Source organism: Stegostoma tigrinum, chromosome 32 (genome assembly GCF_030684315.1).
Source record: "Stegostoma tigrinum isolate sSteTig4 chromosome 32, sSteTig4.hap1, whole genome shotgun sequence".
Taxonomy (NCBI): domain Eukaryota; kingdom Metazoa; phylum Chordata; class Chondrichthyes; order Orectolobiformes; family Stegostomatidae; genus Stegostoma; species Stegostoma tigrinum.
Window position 1 is genome coordinate 556,767 of NC_081385.1, and position 18,765 is coordinate 575,531.

General features: G+C 45.2%; 1 protein-coding gene across 4 annotated transcripts in view; it reads left to right on the plus strand.

Moving 5' to 3' along the window:
* The window catches only part of LOC125466990 (uncharacterized), a 36,654-nt gene that overhangs the window by 17,173 nt on the left and 716 nt on the right, over window positions 1-18,765 (plus strand). For 3 of the 4 annotated variants that reach the window (XM_048562258.2, XM_048562257.2, XM_048562259.2), the window contains 3 exons: window positions 736-952; window positions 5,135-5,267; window positions 6,378-6,560. In XM_048562258.2, coding sequence (XP_048418215.2) covers window positions 736-952; window positions 5,135-5,267; window positions 6,378-6,560 — 533 coding nt within the window. Of the gene's footprint in view, window positions 1-735; window positions 953-5,134; window positions 5,268-6,377; window positions 6,561-12,874; window positions 12,994-18,765 lie in introns of all 4 variants that reach the window. The other variant, XM_048562260.2, reaches the window with a different exon arrangement.

The window sequence follows — 18,765 nt, forward strand, 5'->3', positions numbered from 1 at the left end:
CTGAGAATTCATGCTACAGGGTAGAACGAGGAAAGCCCAAGCCAGACAACTTAAAGTTTCAAGGTATGGTGACTTAGAGTCACCAAAAAGAGCAGGGTACACTAGGGACCCTCGGGAAAGACTGAGAGGGTACAGCCGCCAGAGTCTTTTATAAACTAAGCTGAGAAAGATCCAAGAGTAACACACCCTGCTTCAGTTTTCATGTCGCTTCATAGATTCACGTCTGTTTGACTTCATGCAGGTTTAATTCCATCACAACCTAGTATTGACTTAAGCCTCTCAAATATTGTTTATTTTTAAATAACTGCCACCTTCTGAACAATGAACCATTCTCCTAAATGACAAAAGATTTTCCCAGGATCGTGGAGTTTGATACAGAGCAAAACTCTCTTCACTCTTTTAAACTGAAAGTAAAGCTCTCTCTACACTGTCGCCATCAAACACTCCCAGGACAGGGACAGCACAGGGTTAGATACAGAGATAAGCTCACTCTACACTGTCCCATCATACACTCCCAGGACAGGGACAGCACAGGGTTAGATACAGAGATAAGCTCACTCTACACTGTCCCATCATACACTCCCAGGACAGGGACAGCACAGCGTTAGATACAGAGTAAAGCTCCCTCCCTAAAGCTAGCAGGTCAGAGAGAAATAGTTTGAGCATTATTCCAGGTGTTTGTGCTATTGCTGTGCGCTAAATGAATATTCACATTGTGTTACTCTATTATTAAAGGCGTTCACGATCTGAAGACCATTTATGGACTCACCTATCAGCCTTTACCCATCAAGAAACAGCATTCGCCTGGCAAGAAACGAGCCAAGCCAAAGTCTGCTCCCATCGAGTCGGTCAGCACCTATCGCCAGGACTATCCCCTGTACGCAGCTCAGGCGTTGAGACGCCGGCAGCCAATTACCCAAGTGGATAACCTGCACATCAACCAGCATTTACCGTAAGAGCTACACACTGCTTCGTGTCCCGTCCACACTGTCTCACGCACAGAACATACAACTGAGTCTTCACTATGGGGTAGTAGGAACTGCAGATGCTGGAGAATCTGAGATAACAAGGTGTGAAGCTGGATGGACACAGCAGGCCCAGCAGCATCACAGGAGCAGGAAAGCTGATGTTTCGGGTCTGGAGCCTTCTTCAGAAAATTTTCTGAAGGGTCTCGGCCTGAAACGTCAGCCTTCCTTCACTCTGGGGACCTGTTTCATCGGTAACTCTTGGTGCTTTGGTTTTTTCATTTTCTGTATCATTCTTTGTAATTTTGACGATTCATCTTGTGTCTTCTGTTTTTGTGACTTCTTAAATATCCTGCCTCCGTGTGTAAGGATCAGGTGGAGAAGTGAGGCATCCCATGGTTGCACAGCTTGTTGACGCTGTTCTCAAAGAGTGACTGTAATGCAGTTTTCATGTCTCTGGACTAGTAATGCAGAGGCCTAGGCTGCTTCTGTGGAACAGGGTTCCAATCCCACTACGGCAGCTGGTAGATCTTAAATTCCATTCATAGTCAAGTTGGAAATTGAAAACTAGTCACTGCGGCCATCATTTGTGGTTAAAAACCCATCTGGGTCAGTAATGCCCTTTGGGGAATGAAATCTGCCCTCTTTACCTTATCAGGCTGACATACAGCTTTGGGCCTACAGCCATGTGGAAATGCCGTAGAGAGCCCCTCAGTTCAGGGACAGTTAGGGATAGGCAACAAATGTGATCACCCCACAACACACACATTCCATTCAGCTCCGTGCTGTTAAGTCAGCATCTGAAGTGAGGTATCCCATCAGAGTGTTTTCAGAGCTGGTGAATTCACCAATTTGGAGCAGGAATTCTGAGGAACTGAGCGGTGTCTGATTGCAAACAGGGCCTTCTCCTGACCTTTAACAGAATCGAATAAGTCAGCACCAACCTATCCCAACATTATCATGGCAGCATATTAATTCAAAACCTGATCATATTCAGAAACATTTTTCCTCCACAGTAAGTAGTCATCCCAAACATTCCTAAGGCAGGTTTCCATGTAAATGCCCTCAACCTAAACACTTCATCTTCAACTTACAACTCCAAACTGACAATTCCAATAAATACAGGTAGGCGTAATGAAGCTCTCACACTGTAGAGGGATTTTGAGATTTCCATACGTGAATTTCACAAAGCAAGCACCCATGTTCAGTCGGTAATAAGGAAGAAAAATAGAATGTGGGTCTTTAGTTCGAAGGGAATGGAGTAAAGAAGTAGGGAATAAAATGAAATAAAGAGCTGCAGATGCTGGAGATTTGAAACAACAGCAGAAATTGCTGGAGAAACTCAGCAGATCTGGCAGCATTTGTAGTGAGAGAATACAGTTAACATTTGGGTCCAGTGACCCTTTTTCAGAATGTTTCCCTGAGGTTGGCCATAGGTTTTTATTTAGAACATAGAACATAGAACAGTACAGCACAGAACAGGCCCTTCAGCCCACAATGTTGTGCCGACCATTGATCCTCATGTATGCACCCTCAAATTTCTGTGACCATATACATGTCCAGCAGTCTCTTAAATGACCCCAATGACCTTGCTTCCACAACTGCTGCTGGCAACGCATTCCATGCTCTCACAACTCTCTGCGTAAAGAACCTGCCTCTGACATCCCCTCTATACTTTCCACCAACCAGCTTAAAACTATGACCCCTCGTGCTAGCCATTTCTGCCCTGGGAAATAGTCTCTGGCTATCAACTCTATCTATGCCTCTCATTATCTTGTATACCTCAATTAGGTCCCCTCTCCTCCTCCTTTTCTCCAATGAAAAGAGACCGAGCTCAGTCAACCTCTCTTCATAAGATAAGCTCTCCAGTCCAGGCAGCATCCTGGTAAACCTCCTCTGAACCCTCTCCAAAGCATCCACATCTTTCCTATAATACGGCGCCCAGAACTGGACGCAGTATTCCAAGTGCGGTCTAACCAAAGTTTTATAGAGCTGCAACAAGATCTCACGACTCTTAAACTCAATCCCCCTGTTAATGAAAGCCAAAACACCATATGCTTTCTTAATAACCCTGTCCACTTGGGTGGCCATTTTAAGGGATCTATGTATCTGCACACCAAGATCCCTCTGTTCCTCCACGCTGCCAAGAATCCTATCCTTAATCCTGTACTCAGCTTTCAAATTCGACCTTCCAAAATGCATCACCTCGCATTTATCCAGGTTGAACTCCATCTGCCACCTCTCAGCCCATCTCTGCATCCTGTCAATGTCCCGCTGCAGCCTACAACAGCCCTCTACACTGTCAACGACACCTCCTACCTTGGTGTCGTCTGCAAACTTGCTGACCCATCCTTCAATCCCCTCGTCCAAGTCATTAATAAAAATTACAAACAGTAGAGGCCCAAGGACAGAGCCCTGTGGAACTCCACTCACCACTGACTTCCAGGCAGAATATTTTCCTTCTACAACCACTCGCTGTCTTCTGTTGGCCAGCCAATTCTGTATCCAAGCAGCTAAGTTCCCCTGTATCCCATTCCTCCTGACCTTCTGAATGAGCATACCATGGGGAACCTTATCAAATGCCTTACTGAAGTCCATATACACCACATCCACAGCTCGACCCTCATCAACTTTTCTAGTCACATCCTCAAAAAACTCGATAAGGTTTGTAAGGCATGACCTACCCCTCACAAAGCCGTGTTGACTGTATTTGATCAAGCCATGCTCTTCCAGATGGTCATAAATCTTGTCCCTCAGAATCCTTTCTAACACCTTGCAGACGACCGACGTGAGACTTACCGGTCTATAATTGCCGGGGATTTCCCTATTTCCTTTCTTGAAGAGAGGAATTACATTTGCCTCTCTCCAGTCCTCAGGTACGACTCCAGTGGAGAGCGAGGATGCAAAGATCTTCGCAAGTGGCGAAGCAATTGCATTTCTCGCTTCCCAAAGCAGCCGAGGACAAATCTGATCCGGGCCTGGCGACTTGTCAATCTTAATGTTTGACAAAATTTTCAGCACGAACACATTTGTGTTCCCTTGGGTGAATTGATACCATTGGTTCAGTAACACAGGACACAAGCTTACTTCTTAAAATTTATACATGAGATGTGGGTGCTGCTAGCTAGCCCAGCATTTACTGCCCAACCTTAGCTGCCCTGTTGCTGCCATTCACGTGCTGTAGCTTGACCTACAATGCCCTCAGGCAGGGAGTTACCACAGTGTGGAGCTGCAGGAACACAGCAGGCCAGGTAGCATGAGAGCAGCAGGAAAGTTAACATTCCGGGTCAGGACCCTTCCTTTCCTATTCCTGTGCTGCCTGACCTGCTGTGTTCTTCCAGCTCCACACTACACAGGGTCTGCAGTTCTTGCTGTCCCTTAGGGAGGGACTTCCAGGATTATGGCCCAGTGACAGTGAAGGAATGGCAACAAATTTCCAAGTCAGGATGCAGGAGAACTTACAGGGGCTGGTGTTCCCATATGTCTGATGACTTTGCCCTTCTGGATGGAAGTGGTTGTGGGTTTGGAAGGTGCTGCCTGAGGATCTGTGGTGATTTTCTGCCGTGCATCTTGTAGGTAGTACACACTGCTGCTACTGAGCGTCGGTGTTTTTTTTTAATTCATTGGGTGAGGATTTCACTGGCCAGTCAGCATTTATTGCCCATCCCTAATTGCCCAAAGGGCAGTTATGAGTCAACCACATTGCTGTGGGTCTGGAGTCAAATGTAGGCCAGACCAGGTAAGGATGGCAGTTTCCTTTCCTAAATGACATTAGTGAACCAGATGGGTTTTTCCTGACAGTCGTCAATGGATTCACGGTCATCATTAGATTCTTAATTCCAGATTGTTTTATTGAATTCAAATTCCACCACCTGCCATGGCGAGATTCAAACCCAGGTTCCCAGAACATTATCTGGAGCCTCTGCATTAACAGTCCAGCGATAATACCAATAGGCCATCGAGTCCCCATAAGGGAGTGATTTGGAAGGTGATGGATAGGACCCTTGTCAAGGGAGTGTGGAACAACCCAGAGACCATGCATCTCTTTATTAACTGCCCTGGAATGTATTTACGGTCTAAAGGTGCCATGTAAATGCAAATTGTTGCTGTAGAAAAGTAATGGATCTGACATCCTTAACTCCAACACATATTTCCCTTTCTCTCCTCAGTGTGGACTTCAACACAATTCAGAGAGATTCATACATTGGCTGGGACGCGGTCAAATACCCCCGTCGTGATCCAATCATATTAAAGAACCAGTTGAGACTGGAAGGGACCATTGATACCAACACGGTGACAAGGGTTAAGTATAAAGCAATTGTATTCTGTACGCGATTCACTGAAAGAGAAACTCATAAATTTCACAGTAAGCAATGGTCATTCTGCCCATAAATCTCATTCCTTCCATACGGCATGCAAGATCGCTGAGGTCATAGACTCGATCCCATCCATTTCATCCTAGTGGATAGATAGAAATGTAGAAACTAGGAGCAATAGTAGACCATTCCAACCTTCAAGAGTCCTCCAGCACTCAATCGGATCATGGAGGATGCCATTTCCAATTTATCCCCAGGCCCTGGATGCCTTTAATATCTAAAAATGTATCTACCTCTTTCTTGAATATATTCAGTGACTTGTCCTCCATTATCTTCCATGGTACAGAATTACACAGGTTCACTTTCCTTCATCTTTGTCCTAAGTGGTCTAACCCAAATCCTGAGGCTGTGTCCCTGAGTTCTAGACTCACAAACAGCAAAAACTTGCTCCAGAACCTAGTCTGTTCAGTCCTGTTAGAATTTTATACCTTTCAATCAGATTCCCCCACATCGTTTTAAACTCATTGAATACAGCCCCAGTTGATCCAATCTCGCCTCATTGGACAGTCCTGCTATCCCCAGTATCAGTCTAGCAAACCTCCTTTAGGCTCCGTCTATAGCAAGTATATCCTTTCTTCAACAGGGAGACCAAACCTGCACCCAATACTCCAGGAGTCGTGGCAGATTCTTGTTAGACAACAGAAGCAAATGTTATTGGAAGGGGATGTGAATGTGGAATTCAAAACACAAATAGTTTGAAAGGTGCAGCAGGTTTGAGGGGCTAAATGGCTTTCTTCTGCTCCTTTTCCAAGTGTTCAAACACTGCATCCAAGCTTCAATTCCTGTAATGGCAATCCTGCACTCTCACTCCTTGCCCATTTATGATGATCCTTTCCTTCAACCAGATGAAGATTAGTTGCATCTAATGGCAATGGCATATTTCATCAGTTTGTTGTCTCCTTCAAAGCCCAGTATCTACCCTGCTCCTCCTTAATCAGTCATTGGCAGTTACTGACAAGCCTACTTCCCTCCCACTTTACACGATAATGTTTTTGTGAATCCAAGTACCAACTGCTGCTATTTATCTTTCCCTCAGCTTACGTATACAGGGGTACCGTTCAATCAACCGCAAGATCTCAACCGACCCATGACGATGCAGAGTGCTTGTGGTGGCAAATTTCGTAGTGGAACAGCCTACACAAACTCATTCAGGCCTTGGGAGACAGAGTCGCGGGTTCGTCATGGGGACCTTCATGATGGAGCTTATATACCTCCTCCGGTAAGCTGCCTCATGGTTTAGTTATATACCTCCTTCGAGAAGCTGCCTCATGGTTTAATTATATACCTCCTTCGGTAAGCTGCCTCATGGTTTAGTTACATGCCTCCTTCGGTAAGCTGCCTCATGGTTTAGTTACATGCCTCCTCCAGTAAGCTGCCTCATGGTTTAGTTATATACCTCCTCCGGTAAGCTGCCTCATGTTAAGTTACATGCCTCCTTCGGGAAGCTGCCTCATGGTTTAATTATATACCTCCTCCGGTAAGCTGCACCTTGGTTTAATTATATACCTCCTCCGGTAAGCTGCCTCATGGTTTAATTTTAGGATAAACATAGAACTGGACAGCACAGTAATGGGCCCTTTGGCCCACAATGTTGTGCTGAATGTTATGCCAAATTAAACTGATCCCTTCTGCCTGCCCTTAGTCCATTTCCCTCCATTTCTTACATATTCATGTGCTTATCTAAAAGTTCCTTTGAAACACCCCTGCAGTATCTGTTTCCACCACCACCCTAGCAGTGCATTCCAGACTCCCAACATTCTCCATGTAAAAAACCTGCCCCTGACTGCTCCTTTAAACTTCCCCCTCTCACCTTAAATGCATGCCCCCTAGTTTTGGACATTTCAACTCTGGGGAAAAAGGTTCTGACTGACAACCCGGTCTCATAATTTTATAAAGTTTTATCATGTCTCCCCTCAGCCTGTGCTACTCCAGAGAAAACATCCTGAGTTTTTCTAACCTCTCCTTATAGCTCATTCCCCCTAATCTAGGCAGCATCCTGGTAAACCTCTTCTGCACCCTCTCCAAAGCCTCTACATCCTTCCTGTAATTTGGTGACCAGAACTGAACACAATACTCTAAAAGTGGGTAATAAAGTATGAAGCTGGATGAGCACAGCAGGCCAAGCAGCATCTCAGGAGCACAAAAGCTGACGTTTCGGGCCCAGACCCTTCAACAGAGAGGGCGATGGGGTGAGGGTTCTGGAATAAATAGGGAGAGAGGGGGAGGTGGACCAAAGATGGAGAGAAAAGAAGATAGGTGGAGAGGAGAGTATAGGTGGGGAGGTAGGGAGGGGATAGGTCAGTCCAGGGAAGATGGACAGGTCAAGGAGGTGGGATGAGATTAGTAGGTAGGCAATGGAGGTGCGGCTTGAGGTGGGAGGAAGGGATGGGTGAGAAGAAGAACAGGTTAGGGAGGCCGAGACAGGCTGGGCTGGTTTTGGGATGCAGTGGGGGGAGGGGAAGAGCTGGGCTGGTTTTGGGATGTGGTGGGGGAAGGGGAGATTTTGAAGTTTGTGAAATCCACATTGATACCATTAGGCTGCAGGGTTCCCAAGCGGAATATGAGTTGCTGTTCCTGCAACCTTCGGGTGGCATCATTGTGGCACTGCAGGAGGCCCATGATGGACATGTCGTCTAAAGAATGGGAGGGGGAGTGGAAATGGTTCGCGACTGGGAGGTGCAGTTGTTTATTGCGAACCGAGCGGAGGTGTTCTGCAAAGCAGTCCCCAAGCCTCCGCTTGGTTTCCCCAATGTAGAGGAAGCCACACCGGGTTAAACCAAGCGGAGGCTTGGGGACCGCTTTGCAGAACATCTCCGCTTGGTTCGCAATAAACAGCTGCACCTCCCAGTCGCGAACCATTTCAACTCCCCCTCTCATTCCTCAGACGACATGTCCATCATGGGCCTCCTGCAGTGCCACAATGATGCCACCCGAAGGTTGCAGGAACAGCAACTCATATTCCGCTTGGGAACCCTGCAGCTGAATGATATCAATGTGGACTTCACCAGCTTCAAAATCTCCCCTTCCCCCACCGCATCCCAAAACCAGCCCAGCCTGTCTCTGCCTCCCTAATCTGCTCTTCTTCTCACCCATCCCTTCCTCCCACCCCAAGCCGCACCTCCATTTCCTACCTACTAATCTCATCCCACCTCCTTGACCTGTCCATCTTCCCTGGACTGACCTATCCCCTCCCTACCTCCCCACCTATACTCTCCTCTCCACCTATCTTCTTTACTCTCCATCTTCGGTCCGCCTCCCCCTCTCTCCCTATTTATTCCAGAACCCTCACCCCATTCCCCTCTCCGATGAAGGGTCTAGGCCCAAAACGTCAGCTTTTGTGCTCCTGAGATGCTGCTTGGCCCGCTGTGTTCATCCAGCTTCACACTTTGTTATCTTGGATTCTCCAGCATCTGCAGTTCCCATTATCTCTAACTCTAAAAGTGGGGCCTAGCCAAAGTCTTATAAAGCTGCAACATGACACCCTGACTCTTGTATTCAATTCCCCAACCAATAAAAGCAAGCATGCCTTATGTCTTCTTTTCCACCCTATCTACTTGTGAGGCCATTTTCAGGGAGCTACGGACTTGAACCCCAAGATCCCTCTACACATCAATACTGTTCATGGTCCTGCCATTAACTGTGTACTTTTCCTTAGCGTTTGGTCTCCCAAAATGCAGCAGCTCACACTTACATTTCTCCACTTATATCTGCAACTATCTATATTCTGCTGTATCCTTTGATAATCTTCTACACTATCCATAACTCCATCGATCTGAAAACTTACTAGCTCTCACATCTACGTTTTCATTCCAAGTCATTTATATGCATCTCAAACAGCAGAGGTCCCAGTACAAATCCCTGTGGAACGCCACAACTCACGGACCTCCAGCCTGGAAAAGACCCTTCCACCATTTCTGAAGAAGGGTCTAGACCCGAAACATCAGCTTTCCTGCTCCTCTGATGCTGCTTGGCCTGCTGTGTTCATCCAGGTCTACACCTTGTTATCTCTTCTGTCTTCTATGAGTAAGCCAATACTGAATCTAAGCTGCCAAGTCACCATGTATCCCAAGCATCTTAATTATCTGGATTAATCTACCATGAAGGACCTTGTCAAAAGCCTGATTAAAATTCATGTAGACATCATTCGCTGCTCGACACTCATCAATCACCTTCATCACTTCCTAAAACCTCAATAAAGTTAGTAAGACATGACTTGCCCTGCACAAAGCCACACTGACTATCCCTAATTAGGCCATGCTTTTCCAAATGTGCGTATATCCTATCCCTAAGAATTCCCTCCAACAGCTTCCCATTTACTAATGTGAGACTCATTGGTCTATAGTTTCCTGGATTATTCCTATTTCCCTTTTTGAATAGAGGAACAACATTAGCTACTCTCTTAAATATTTCTCTATACTGTCCAATCAAACATTCCAAAGGCATGTTCAGCCTGGATTAGGTACAAGGTCCAGAAGGAAGCATTCCCCGACTGGGCTGGCTCTATACTTACATTTCCCACTGGGGGCATCCCTTAGCCTCAAGTGAAGTTTCTGACCTTCAGCAGTGTCCTTATCATATTATCCTCTGTTCTTGAGTCACAAAACAATCGCGAATCAGAAACAAAACGCAAGTTTGCTGAAAAAGCTCAGCAGGTCTGTCAGTGTCTGTGGAGAGAAATCAGAGTTAACATTTCACGTCCAGTGACCCTTCCTCAGAATTGATGGCAGCTACAAAAATGTTGGTTTATATGCAGAAGATGTAGGGGGCGGGATTAAGGAGTAAATGATCGGTGGAGTTAGAGCCCAAAGAGAGTGAAGAAGAGTTGACCAGGCAAAGGATTGGATAATGATTTGGCTAGGAGGGTGAGTGTCTGTTAATGGGGACTGTTAATGGCTAACGATGGCCATAATTTCCAATCAGATTTTGTCTTTGAGACAAATTAAGGTGATTTTGAACAATAATATATTTCGCTGTGTCTATTTTGCAATTTTCAGCAGTGAGGAAAAGAAATTATTTGAGAAGGGTACATTAACTGTGACTAAATAAGGAATTCATGGATTACTACAAAAATAGAGGGAGAAAGCAGAGTAATGGAAAGCTAGTGAACAATACAAAATAACAGTAAGAGTTTCTACAAATAATTAAATAGAGGAAGAGTAACTAAAGCTAGTGTTGGTCCTCTTGTCAGGGAGTTTGGGGATCTCTGATCGGAAAACAAAGGGGGCTATGGAGGTGTTAAACAGGAATTTTGTATCTGCCTTCATGATAAGAGACTTTGAATATGTACCAAAGAGATGAACAAGAGGGAGGAATTTAAAATAATCACCGATTATGAAATGTGAGGCTGGAGGAACACAGCATGCCCAGAAAAGCTGACGTTTCGGGCCTAGACCCTTCATCAGAAGGGTCTAGGCCCGAAACGTCAGCTTTTGTGCTCCTGAGATGCTGCTTGACCTGCTGTGTTCAGCCAGCCTCACATTTCATTATCTTGGATTCTCCAGCATCTGCAGTTCCCATTATCACTAAAATAATCACCGTTCACCCGGAAAAGATGCTGGAAAATTATTAGAGTTAAAAGGTGACAAATCTCAAAACCTGGGATGGCCTGCATCTTAGGCTCAGAAAAAAAGTGGCTGCAGAGATAGTTAAAACATTGGCATAATCTTATAAAATTCTGAGGGTTCCCGAGCCAGTTGACTATTTTCCAACATAACATCATTATTCAACAAAGGGAGAGAAAGCTGATGACTAAATTCCTGTTACTGGGATACAGTTAGTTACAGATCAACTCTTGTCAGGAAAATGCTGCAATCTTATCAAGGGGTTACAGGTGGATTCTTAGAAAATCATAGCAAGATGAAGCAGAGTCAACATGGCTCTGTGAAAGGGAAAATGTGTTTCATTGATGTATTCAAACATATTGAGGAACTAACAGGCAAGCTGGAGAAAGGAGAACCTGTGGATGTACGGTGCTTGGAGCTCAAAAAGACATTTGATGAGGTGCTCCATCAAAGCTTGTGTTACGCAGGATGGTTCAGGAAGTAATATAGATGAAAAAATTATTTGCAAACGGGAAACTAAGAGCAGAGATAAGTTAATTTTTTGGGGGGTTGGTAAGCTGTAACTCACGCAAGGATTTGAGGCCTCCAGCTACTTACAACCTAAGTAAATGACTTGGATGAGGAGAATGAATGTACAGAGGGCATCAAGACAGGGAGGAAGAGAAGTTGTCAGGAGGAGCTGGAGAGTTTGAAAAGGGATGCAGACAAGTTCAGTGTGTGGTGAGGGAATATAATGTGGGTAAATGTGAACTTGTCCACTTGGCAGGAATAGAAAAGGTGTATGAGTTAAATGGAGAACTCAGAAATATCGAGGGATTTAAATATACTGGTACCTCGTTTCTTACATGGGACCTGGGAGTCACTGGCTGGGCTCAGCATTTATTGCCCATCCCCAGTTGCTGTTGAGGGCTTGACGGTGAGCTGCATGAAACACAAAATGTTAGAAAGGCAAACAGAATACTGATGTTTATTCCAACAGGACTGGAATATAAAATGAGGGAAGTTTTATAGCAAATGTACAGGACCTCAGTGAGACCACATCTGGAGGTCTGTGTACAGATTTGATCTATTTATTTAAAGAATGATGTTCGGAGAATGTCCACTCAAAGTCCTCACTGGATGAGAAGATTATCCTATGAGGAAGGGTTGACAGATCAGGCCAATAGAATTTGGAAAGAAAGAGGTAATTTTATCAAAACTTATATAGCACCTTCAAGGGACTTGATAGGATGGACATTGGGAGGATGTTGCCACTTGAGGGGCTGAACAGAACTTGAGGACTTGGTTTAAGAACAAAGGGGCTTCTCCGTTTTAAGATGGAAATGAGGAGGAACCTTTTCTCTGACAGGTGTTGGTCTGTGGAATTCTGTTCCCCAGGCTGTAGTAGAGACTTTGTGACTGAATTCATTCAAAACAGAATTAGAGAGAATTTTGATGGACAAGAGTGTTGAGGAATATGGGGAGCAGACGTGAATAAGGTCACAATCAGATCAGCCATGATTTTATCAAATGGGGGAATTAGTCTCAAATGACAAAATGGCCTAATCCTGCTCCTAAATCCTAAATTCATTAGTTCCTTTGTGACCATTACAGTGAAGAGCTGTGGTTATTGCCCTAACTATCACTGAGAAGGTTGTGGTGAATAACTCGTTTGAACACAAAGTATTGTGCTCAGCCATTTCACATCAGGTCAGAATCGGTACTAGCTGGGTGAATGGCCACAAGTAAACCAGACTGGGTAAGTATGGCCGATTTCCTTCCCTAAAGGAAATTGGTGAATCAGATTGGTTGTTACATGATCACCAGTATGGATACCAATTTTATCAATTCATTGAATTTAAATTTCCCAGCCATTATGACAGTTTTGAATTTGTCTCCCTGGTTCATTAATCCTGCCCCGCTTTCAGATTCCGATAATGTAACCACAATTCTGTCATCAGGACCTTAACTCGAATATCAATGCTTCTAACAGGGAAAGATTGAAAATACAACAATCACTAAACAAGACTTCACTCCAAAAAATGTCTGTGAGCCAAAAGATTCTGTTGGCCAGAAAACCAGCAGCAGGACCACCCTGAAGGAGGCCACCAGGTAACAAGGATATGTCAACCTCTTGGTGTCACAGTGGCACTTACTTGTTCTTGTTTTAGGCCATAGATACATGGAGTTGCTAATGGAAGGCTGTGACTCAATAGTTTGAAATATTTGAGGGAAGATATGAGGAGGGATTGACAAGATGTGCACATTTGCTGTAGACTACATGGATTTTAATAAAGCTGTTGACATGATCCTACACATCAGACTCATTAAAAAGCTACAGACCATGGATTACAAAGGAAAGTGGCAAATTGGATGTAAAATTGACACAGGAAGCTGGGGATAATGGTGAACTAAATGTTATACGAGGAAGAATGTGTCCAGTAGAATGTCTTTGTGGTGTGGATCAATGATTTGGACTCAAATGTAGACAACTTGATTGCAAGGTTTGCAGACAATTCAGAAAAGAAAGTCCATCAACGTAGTCATGTGTAAGGTAGAAGACTGCAGATTGGAGCAAGATAATCAATGGACTGGTGGAGACGGCAGGCAAGTGACAAAATGGAATGTGGTCCTGAGAAGTGTGAGATATTTTATTTGGAGAGGACAAAGAAGCTGAGACTTTGAGATGTATAGAGCATCAGAGGGACCTTGCAAGTACATGTCCATAGAACCATGAAGGTAGTAGGACACATAGATAAGAGATAATGGGAACTGCAGATGCTGGAGAATCCAAGATAACAAAGTGTGAAGCTGGATGGACACAGCAGGCCAAGCAGCATCTCAGGAGCACAAAAGCTGACGTTTCGGGCCTAAACCCTTCATCAGAGAGGGGGATGGGGTAAGGGTTCTGAAATAAATAGGGAGAGAAGGGGAGGCGGACCGAAGATGGATTCAGGAGAAGATAGGTGGGGAGGTGGGGAGGTGGGGAGGGGATAGGTCAGTCCGGGGAGGACGGACAGGTCAAGGAGGTGGGATGAGGTTAGTAGGTGGGAAATGGAGGTGCGGCTTAAGGTGGGAGGAAGGGATAGGTGAGAGGAAGAACAGATTAGGCAGGTGGGGACGAGCTGGGCTGGTTTTGGGATGCAATGGGGGTGAGGGGACAAGCTGGGCTGTCCTCACATACCATCCCACCAACCTCCGGATACAACGCGTCATCCTCCGACACTTCCGCCATCTACAATCTGACCCCACTACCCAAGACATTCTTCCATCCCCACCCTTGTCTGCTTTCCGGAGAGACCACTCTCTCTGTGACTCCCTTATCCGCTCCACACTCCCCTCCAACCCCACCACAGCCGGCACCTTCCCCTGCAACCGCAGGAAGTGCTACACTTGCCCCCACACCTCCTCCCTCACCCCCATCCCAAATCCCAAGAAGACTTTCCACATCAAGCAGATGTTCACCTGCACATCTGCCAATGTGGTATACTGTATCCACTGTACCCAGTGTGACTTCCTCTACATTGGGGAAACCAAGCGGAGGCTTGGGGACTGCTTTGCAGAACACCTCCACTCAGTTCACAATAAACAACTGCACCTCCCAGTCGCGAAACATTTTAACTCCCCCTCCCATTCCTTAGATGACATGTCCATCATGGGCCTCCTGCAGTGCCACAATGATGCCACCCGAAGGTTGCAGGAACAGCAACTCATATTCCGCTTGGGAACCCTGCAGCCCAATGGTATCAATATGGACTTCACAAGCTTCAAAATCTCTCCCTACCCCACTGCAGCCCAAAACCAGCCCAGTTCGTCCCCTCCCCCCACTGCATCCCAAAACCAGCCCAGCTCGTCCCCGCCTCCCTAACCTGTTCTTCCTCTCACCTATTCCCCCTCCCACCTCAAGCTGCACCTCCGTTTCCTACCTACTACCTCATCCCACCTCCTTGACCTGTCCGTCTTCCCTCGACTGACCTATCCCCTCCCTACCTCCCACCTATACTCTCCTCTCCACCTATCTTCTCCTCTATCTATCTTCAGTCCGCCGCCCCCTCTCTCCCTATTTATTCCCGTTCCCTCTCCCCATCCCCCTCTCTGATGAAGGGTCTAGGCCCGAAACGTCAGGTTTTGTGCTCCTGAGATGCTGCTTGGCCTGCTGTGTTCATCCAGCCCCACACTTTGTTGTCTAGGACACATAGATAAGGTGATTAAGGAAGCATGCAACATATTGTATTTATTACTCAACACACAGGACATAAGTGTAGGGAGAAAATGCTAAAACTATACTGTTTAACCTGCAACTCAAGTACTGCCTCTGGTCTGGTTACTGCATTATAAAAATAATTTTTCAAAAATTAATTCATGCGATATGGGTGTTGCAGATTGCCAATATTTATTGCCCATTCCCCACTGCTCTCAAGGAGGTGGTGATGCATTGCTACATTGAACCGCTGCAGTGCTTGGGGTGTAGATGCACACAGTCTAGGAGGGATTTCCAGGATTTTGATCCAGTGATACTGAAGGAACATGATTGAGAGATTGCATATCATGTACAGGACATACCTGCACAACTTTCCACATTGTCAGGTAGATTCTAGTGTTGCAGCTACACTGGAACAGCCTGGATAGGTACACAGCAAGCTCTGGGGCACAAGTCTTAAGTATTATTACAGGAATTTTGTCAGGGCCTATAGCCTTTGCAGTATCGAATGCCTTCAGCTGTTTCTTGATATCAGGCAGGGTGAATTGGCTGAAGAGTGGTATCTGTAATGCTGGGCACCACTGGAGGAGGCCGAGATGGATCACTTACTCAGTGTTTCTGGCTGAAGATTGTTGCAAATGTTTCAGCCTTATCCTTTGCACTGATGTGCTGGCTCTTCCATTATCCAGGATTGGGATATTTGTATTGACTCCTCCTCCAGTGAGTTGTTTATTCGTCTACCACCATTCATGACTGGATATGATAGGACTGTGGAGCTTAGATCTGATCCATTGTTTATGGCATCACTTAGCTCTGTCTACCACTTACTGCTTCCACTGTTTGGCAAGCAAGTAGTCCTGTTTGGTGGCTTTACCAGGTTGATGCCTCACCTTCAGGTATACCTGGTGCTGCTCCTGGCATACCCTCCTGCACTCTCCATTGAACCAGGATTGATTCCTTGTTACTGTGGCGGATGCCAGGGCATGAGACTTCAGATTGTGGCTGAATACAGTTCTGTTGCTGATGGTCCACAGTGCCTCAGGGATGCCCAACAGGATGGAAAGTATCCTCAATGTAAAGATGGGACTTTGTCTCACAAGGGCTTTGCAATGATCACTGATGTGGTCATGGAAGGCTGTATCTGAGACAGGTAGGTTGGTGAGAATGAGGTCAAGTTGACATTTCCCTCTTGTTGGTTCTCCCACTCAGCATCTGCCACTGGCCTAGGCTAATAGCTTTGTCCTTTAGATTTGACCAGCTCAGTCAGTGTGGAGCTGCCAAGCCACTCATTGTGGCAAACACTGAAATCCCCCCCCCAAGAGTACATTCCATATTTTTGTTACCTTCCGTTCTTATTCCAAGTGTTATTCGACTGGGGATGACTGGTGTCTGTGTATGTGTGCACGTATATGTTTGATGATACGAAGGTAGGTCTGATTGATAGGTTAAGTTAGCGAGTTTTGAGAAGATTTGTAGCTCAGGTTGAGGTTCTAGATGTGAGTTTGCTCGCTGAGCTGGAAGGTTAGTTTTCAGACGTTTCGTCACCATTCTAGGTAACATCATCAGTGAGCCTCCGACGAAGTGCTGGTGTTATGTCCCGCTTTCTATTTATGTGTTTAGGTTTCCTTGGGTTGGTGATGTCATTTCCTGTTCTTTTTCTCAGGGGATGGTAGATTGGCTCCAAATCAATATGTTTGTTGATGGAGTTCCGGTTGGAATGCCATGCTTCTAGGAATTCTCGTGCATGTCTCGTGCGTATCACCAACCCAAGGAAACCTAAACAGATAAATAGAAAGCGGTACATAACACCAGCGCTTCACTGGAGGCTCACTGATGATGTTACCTAGAATGGTGACGAAACGTCTGAAAACTAACCTTCCAGCTCAGCGAGCAAACTCACATCCTGATAGGTTAAGTGACTGGGTGAAAATCTGGCAAATGAGGTGTAATGCATGTTGATGACACGAAGGTAGATCAGTTCAGTAGGCTAAGTGATTGGACAAACATCTGGCAAATGAGGTATAATGTGGGAAAATGTAAAATGGTCCATTTTGGCAGAAAAAATAAAAAATTAAACCGGTGGAAGATTGCAGAGCTGAGATGCAGAGATATCTGGGTGTCCTCATGTATGGATTATAAAAGGCTAGGCTGTACCAAACAATAACAAATACACAAAGCATGAGGGGAGGCAACATCTGAAATACCTTTAGCCTCCTTATTTAAGAAGAATGCTAAATGCATTGGGAGTATTTCAGAGAGAGTTTACCAGATAAAAGAGCAGGAATTTACCTTATGAGGAGAAGTTGGGCAGGCTAGAACCGCATCGGCTGGAGGCTGGAACGTAATAAGCCACTTGATAGAAACATGAGAGATCCTGTGAGTCTTAATCAGGGTGGGGGGCGGGGGTGGTGGTTGAGGACATGGGCAAATCTAGAACTCAGAGCCATTTTTAAACAAATTAGTGTCACCCATTTAAGACAGAGATGATAAAACATTTTTCTCACCAAGGGGAGGTGTATTTGGAACTCTGTTTCAGAAAGGCCGTAGAAGTGGAGTCTTTTTAAGGTTCACAGATTCTAGATATGTGAAGGGATGGAAGGTTACTGAGGGAGGCATATCAGCCATGGTCTTATTGAATAGCACAGCAGGAGCAAGGGCCCGAGTGGCCTACTTTTATTCCTAGTTTGTATCTTTAGTTTGACCATCACTAAATTATTGTGGTTCTTTAGGGAGGGTGTCAGTGCTTTGACAGTATGCAACAGATTTATTAGAATGCAATTCAGTTTTAGTGAGAGATCAGGGAAGTTGGAGTGTTTTCCTCAACAGAGAAGGTGAAGGAGAATTCTGAAATGTTCAAAGTAATGGACATTTAGGCTGAATAAATGATTTATTGTCACACATATTTTAGTGAAATACAACAGAAAACAATGAAAAGCTTTAATTTGTCTTGATAATGCAGCACTATTTTGATAGTTAAAGCATTAGAGAAAAATGAAATGATATAGTTTAAACAGAGAACAAAAGCAAAGTTGCTGGAAAAGCTCAGCAGGCCTGGCAGCATCTGTGAAGGAAAAAACTGAGTTAATGTTTCAGGTCCGGTGTCCCTTCCTCAGAATAGTTTAAAGAGAGGTTCATCTATGTTCAGTTCTGATTCAGCTCAGAACCACCAGCGTCAGACCCAACCAACATCAGAGTTGCCCATCTTCAGATGCCATCTTTCGCCGCAGGGTCTACCTCACTGACATCACCGCAAGGCTCACTCTCCCCACACCCTCTACCCTACGCCAGGGCTTTCCCCCACCCCCAACTGATGCCAGGAGAAGTGACTCTGTTGCTACCACCCTGCCAAAGTTGCCAAAAAAGGCTTTTAAAGAGGAACAAAAGAAAATTAGTGAAAGTAAAAATTTTAAAAACCAAAGAAAGCAGACACCAGCAGATGAACCCCAGACCAGGAGCTTGAACACAGCGATGCCAGAGGGTCGGTGAGCAGAGCACATAGATTTAATATAATTGGCACAAACTACGTTTGACAAGGATCCTTACTATGTATTGATTTTTGATCGACATTGCATTGGCTAAGCAGATTTGGTAAAAAGTTTCTAAGCAGGGCTACAGATAAAGAATAGAAAAGGAGGACTAAGGATTTTCAGAGTGGAAAAATCCATTGGGCTGAATGGACTTAT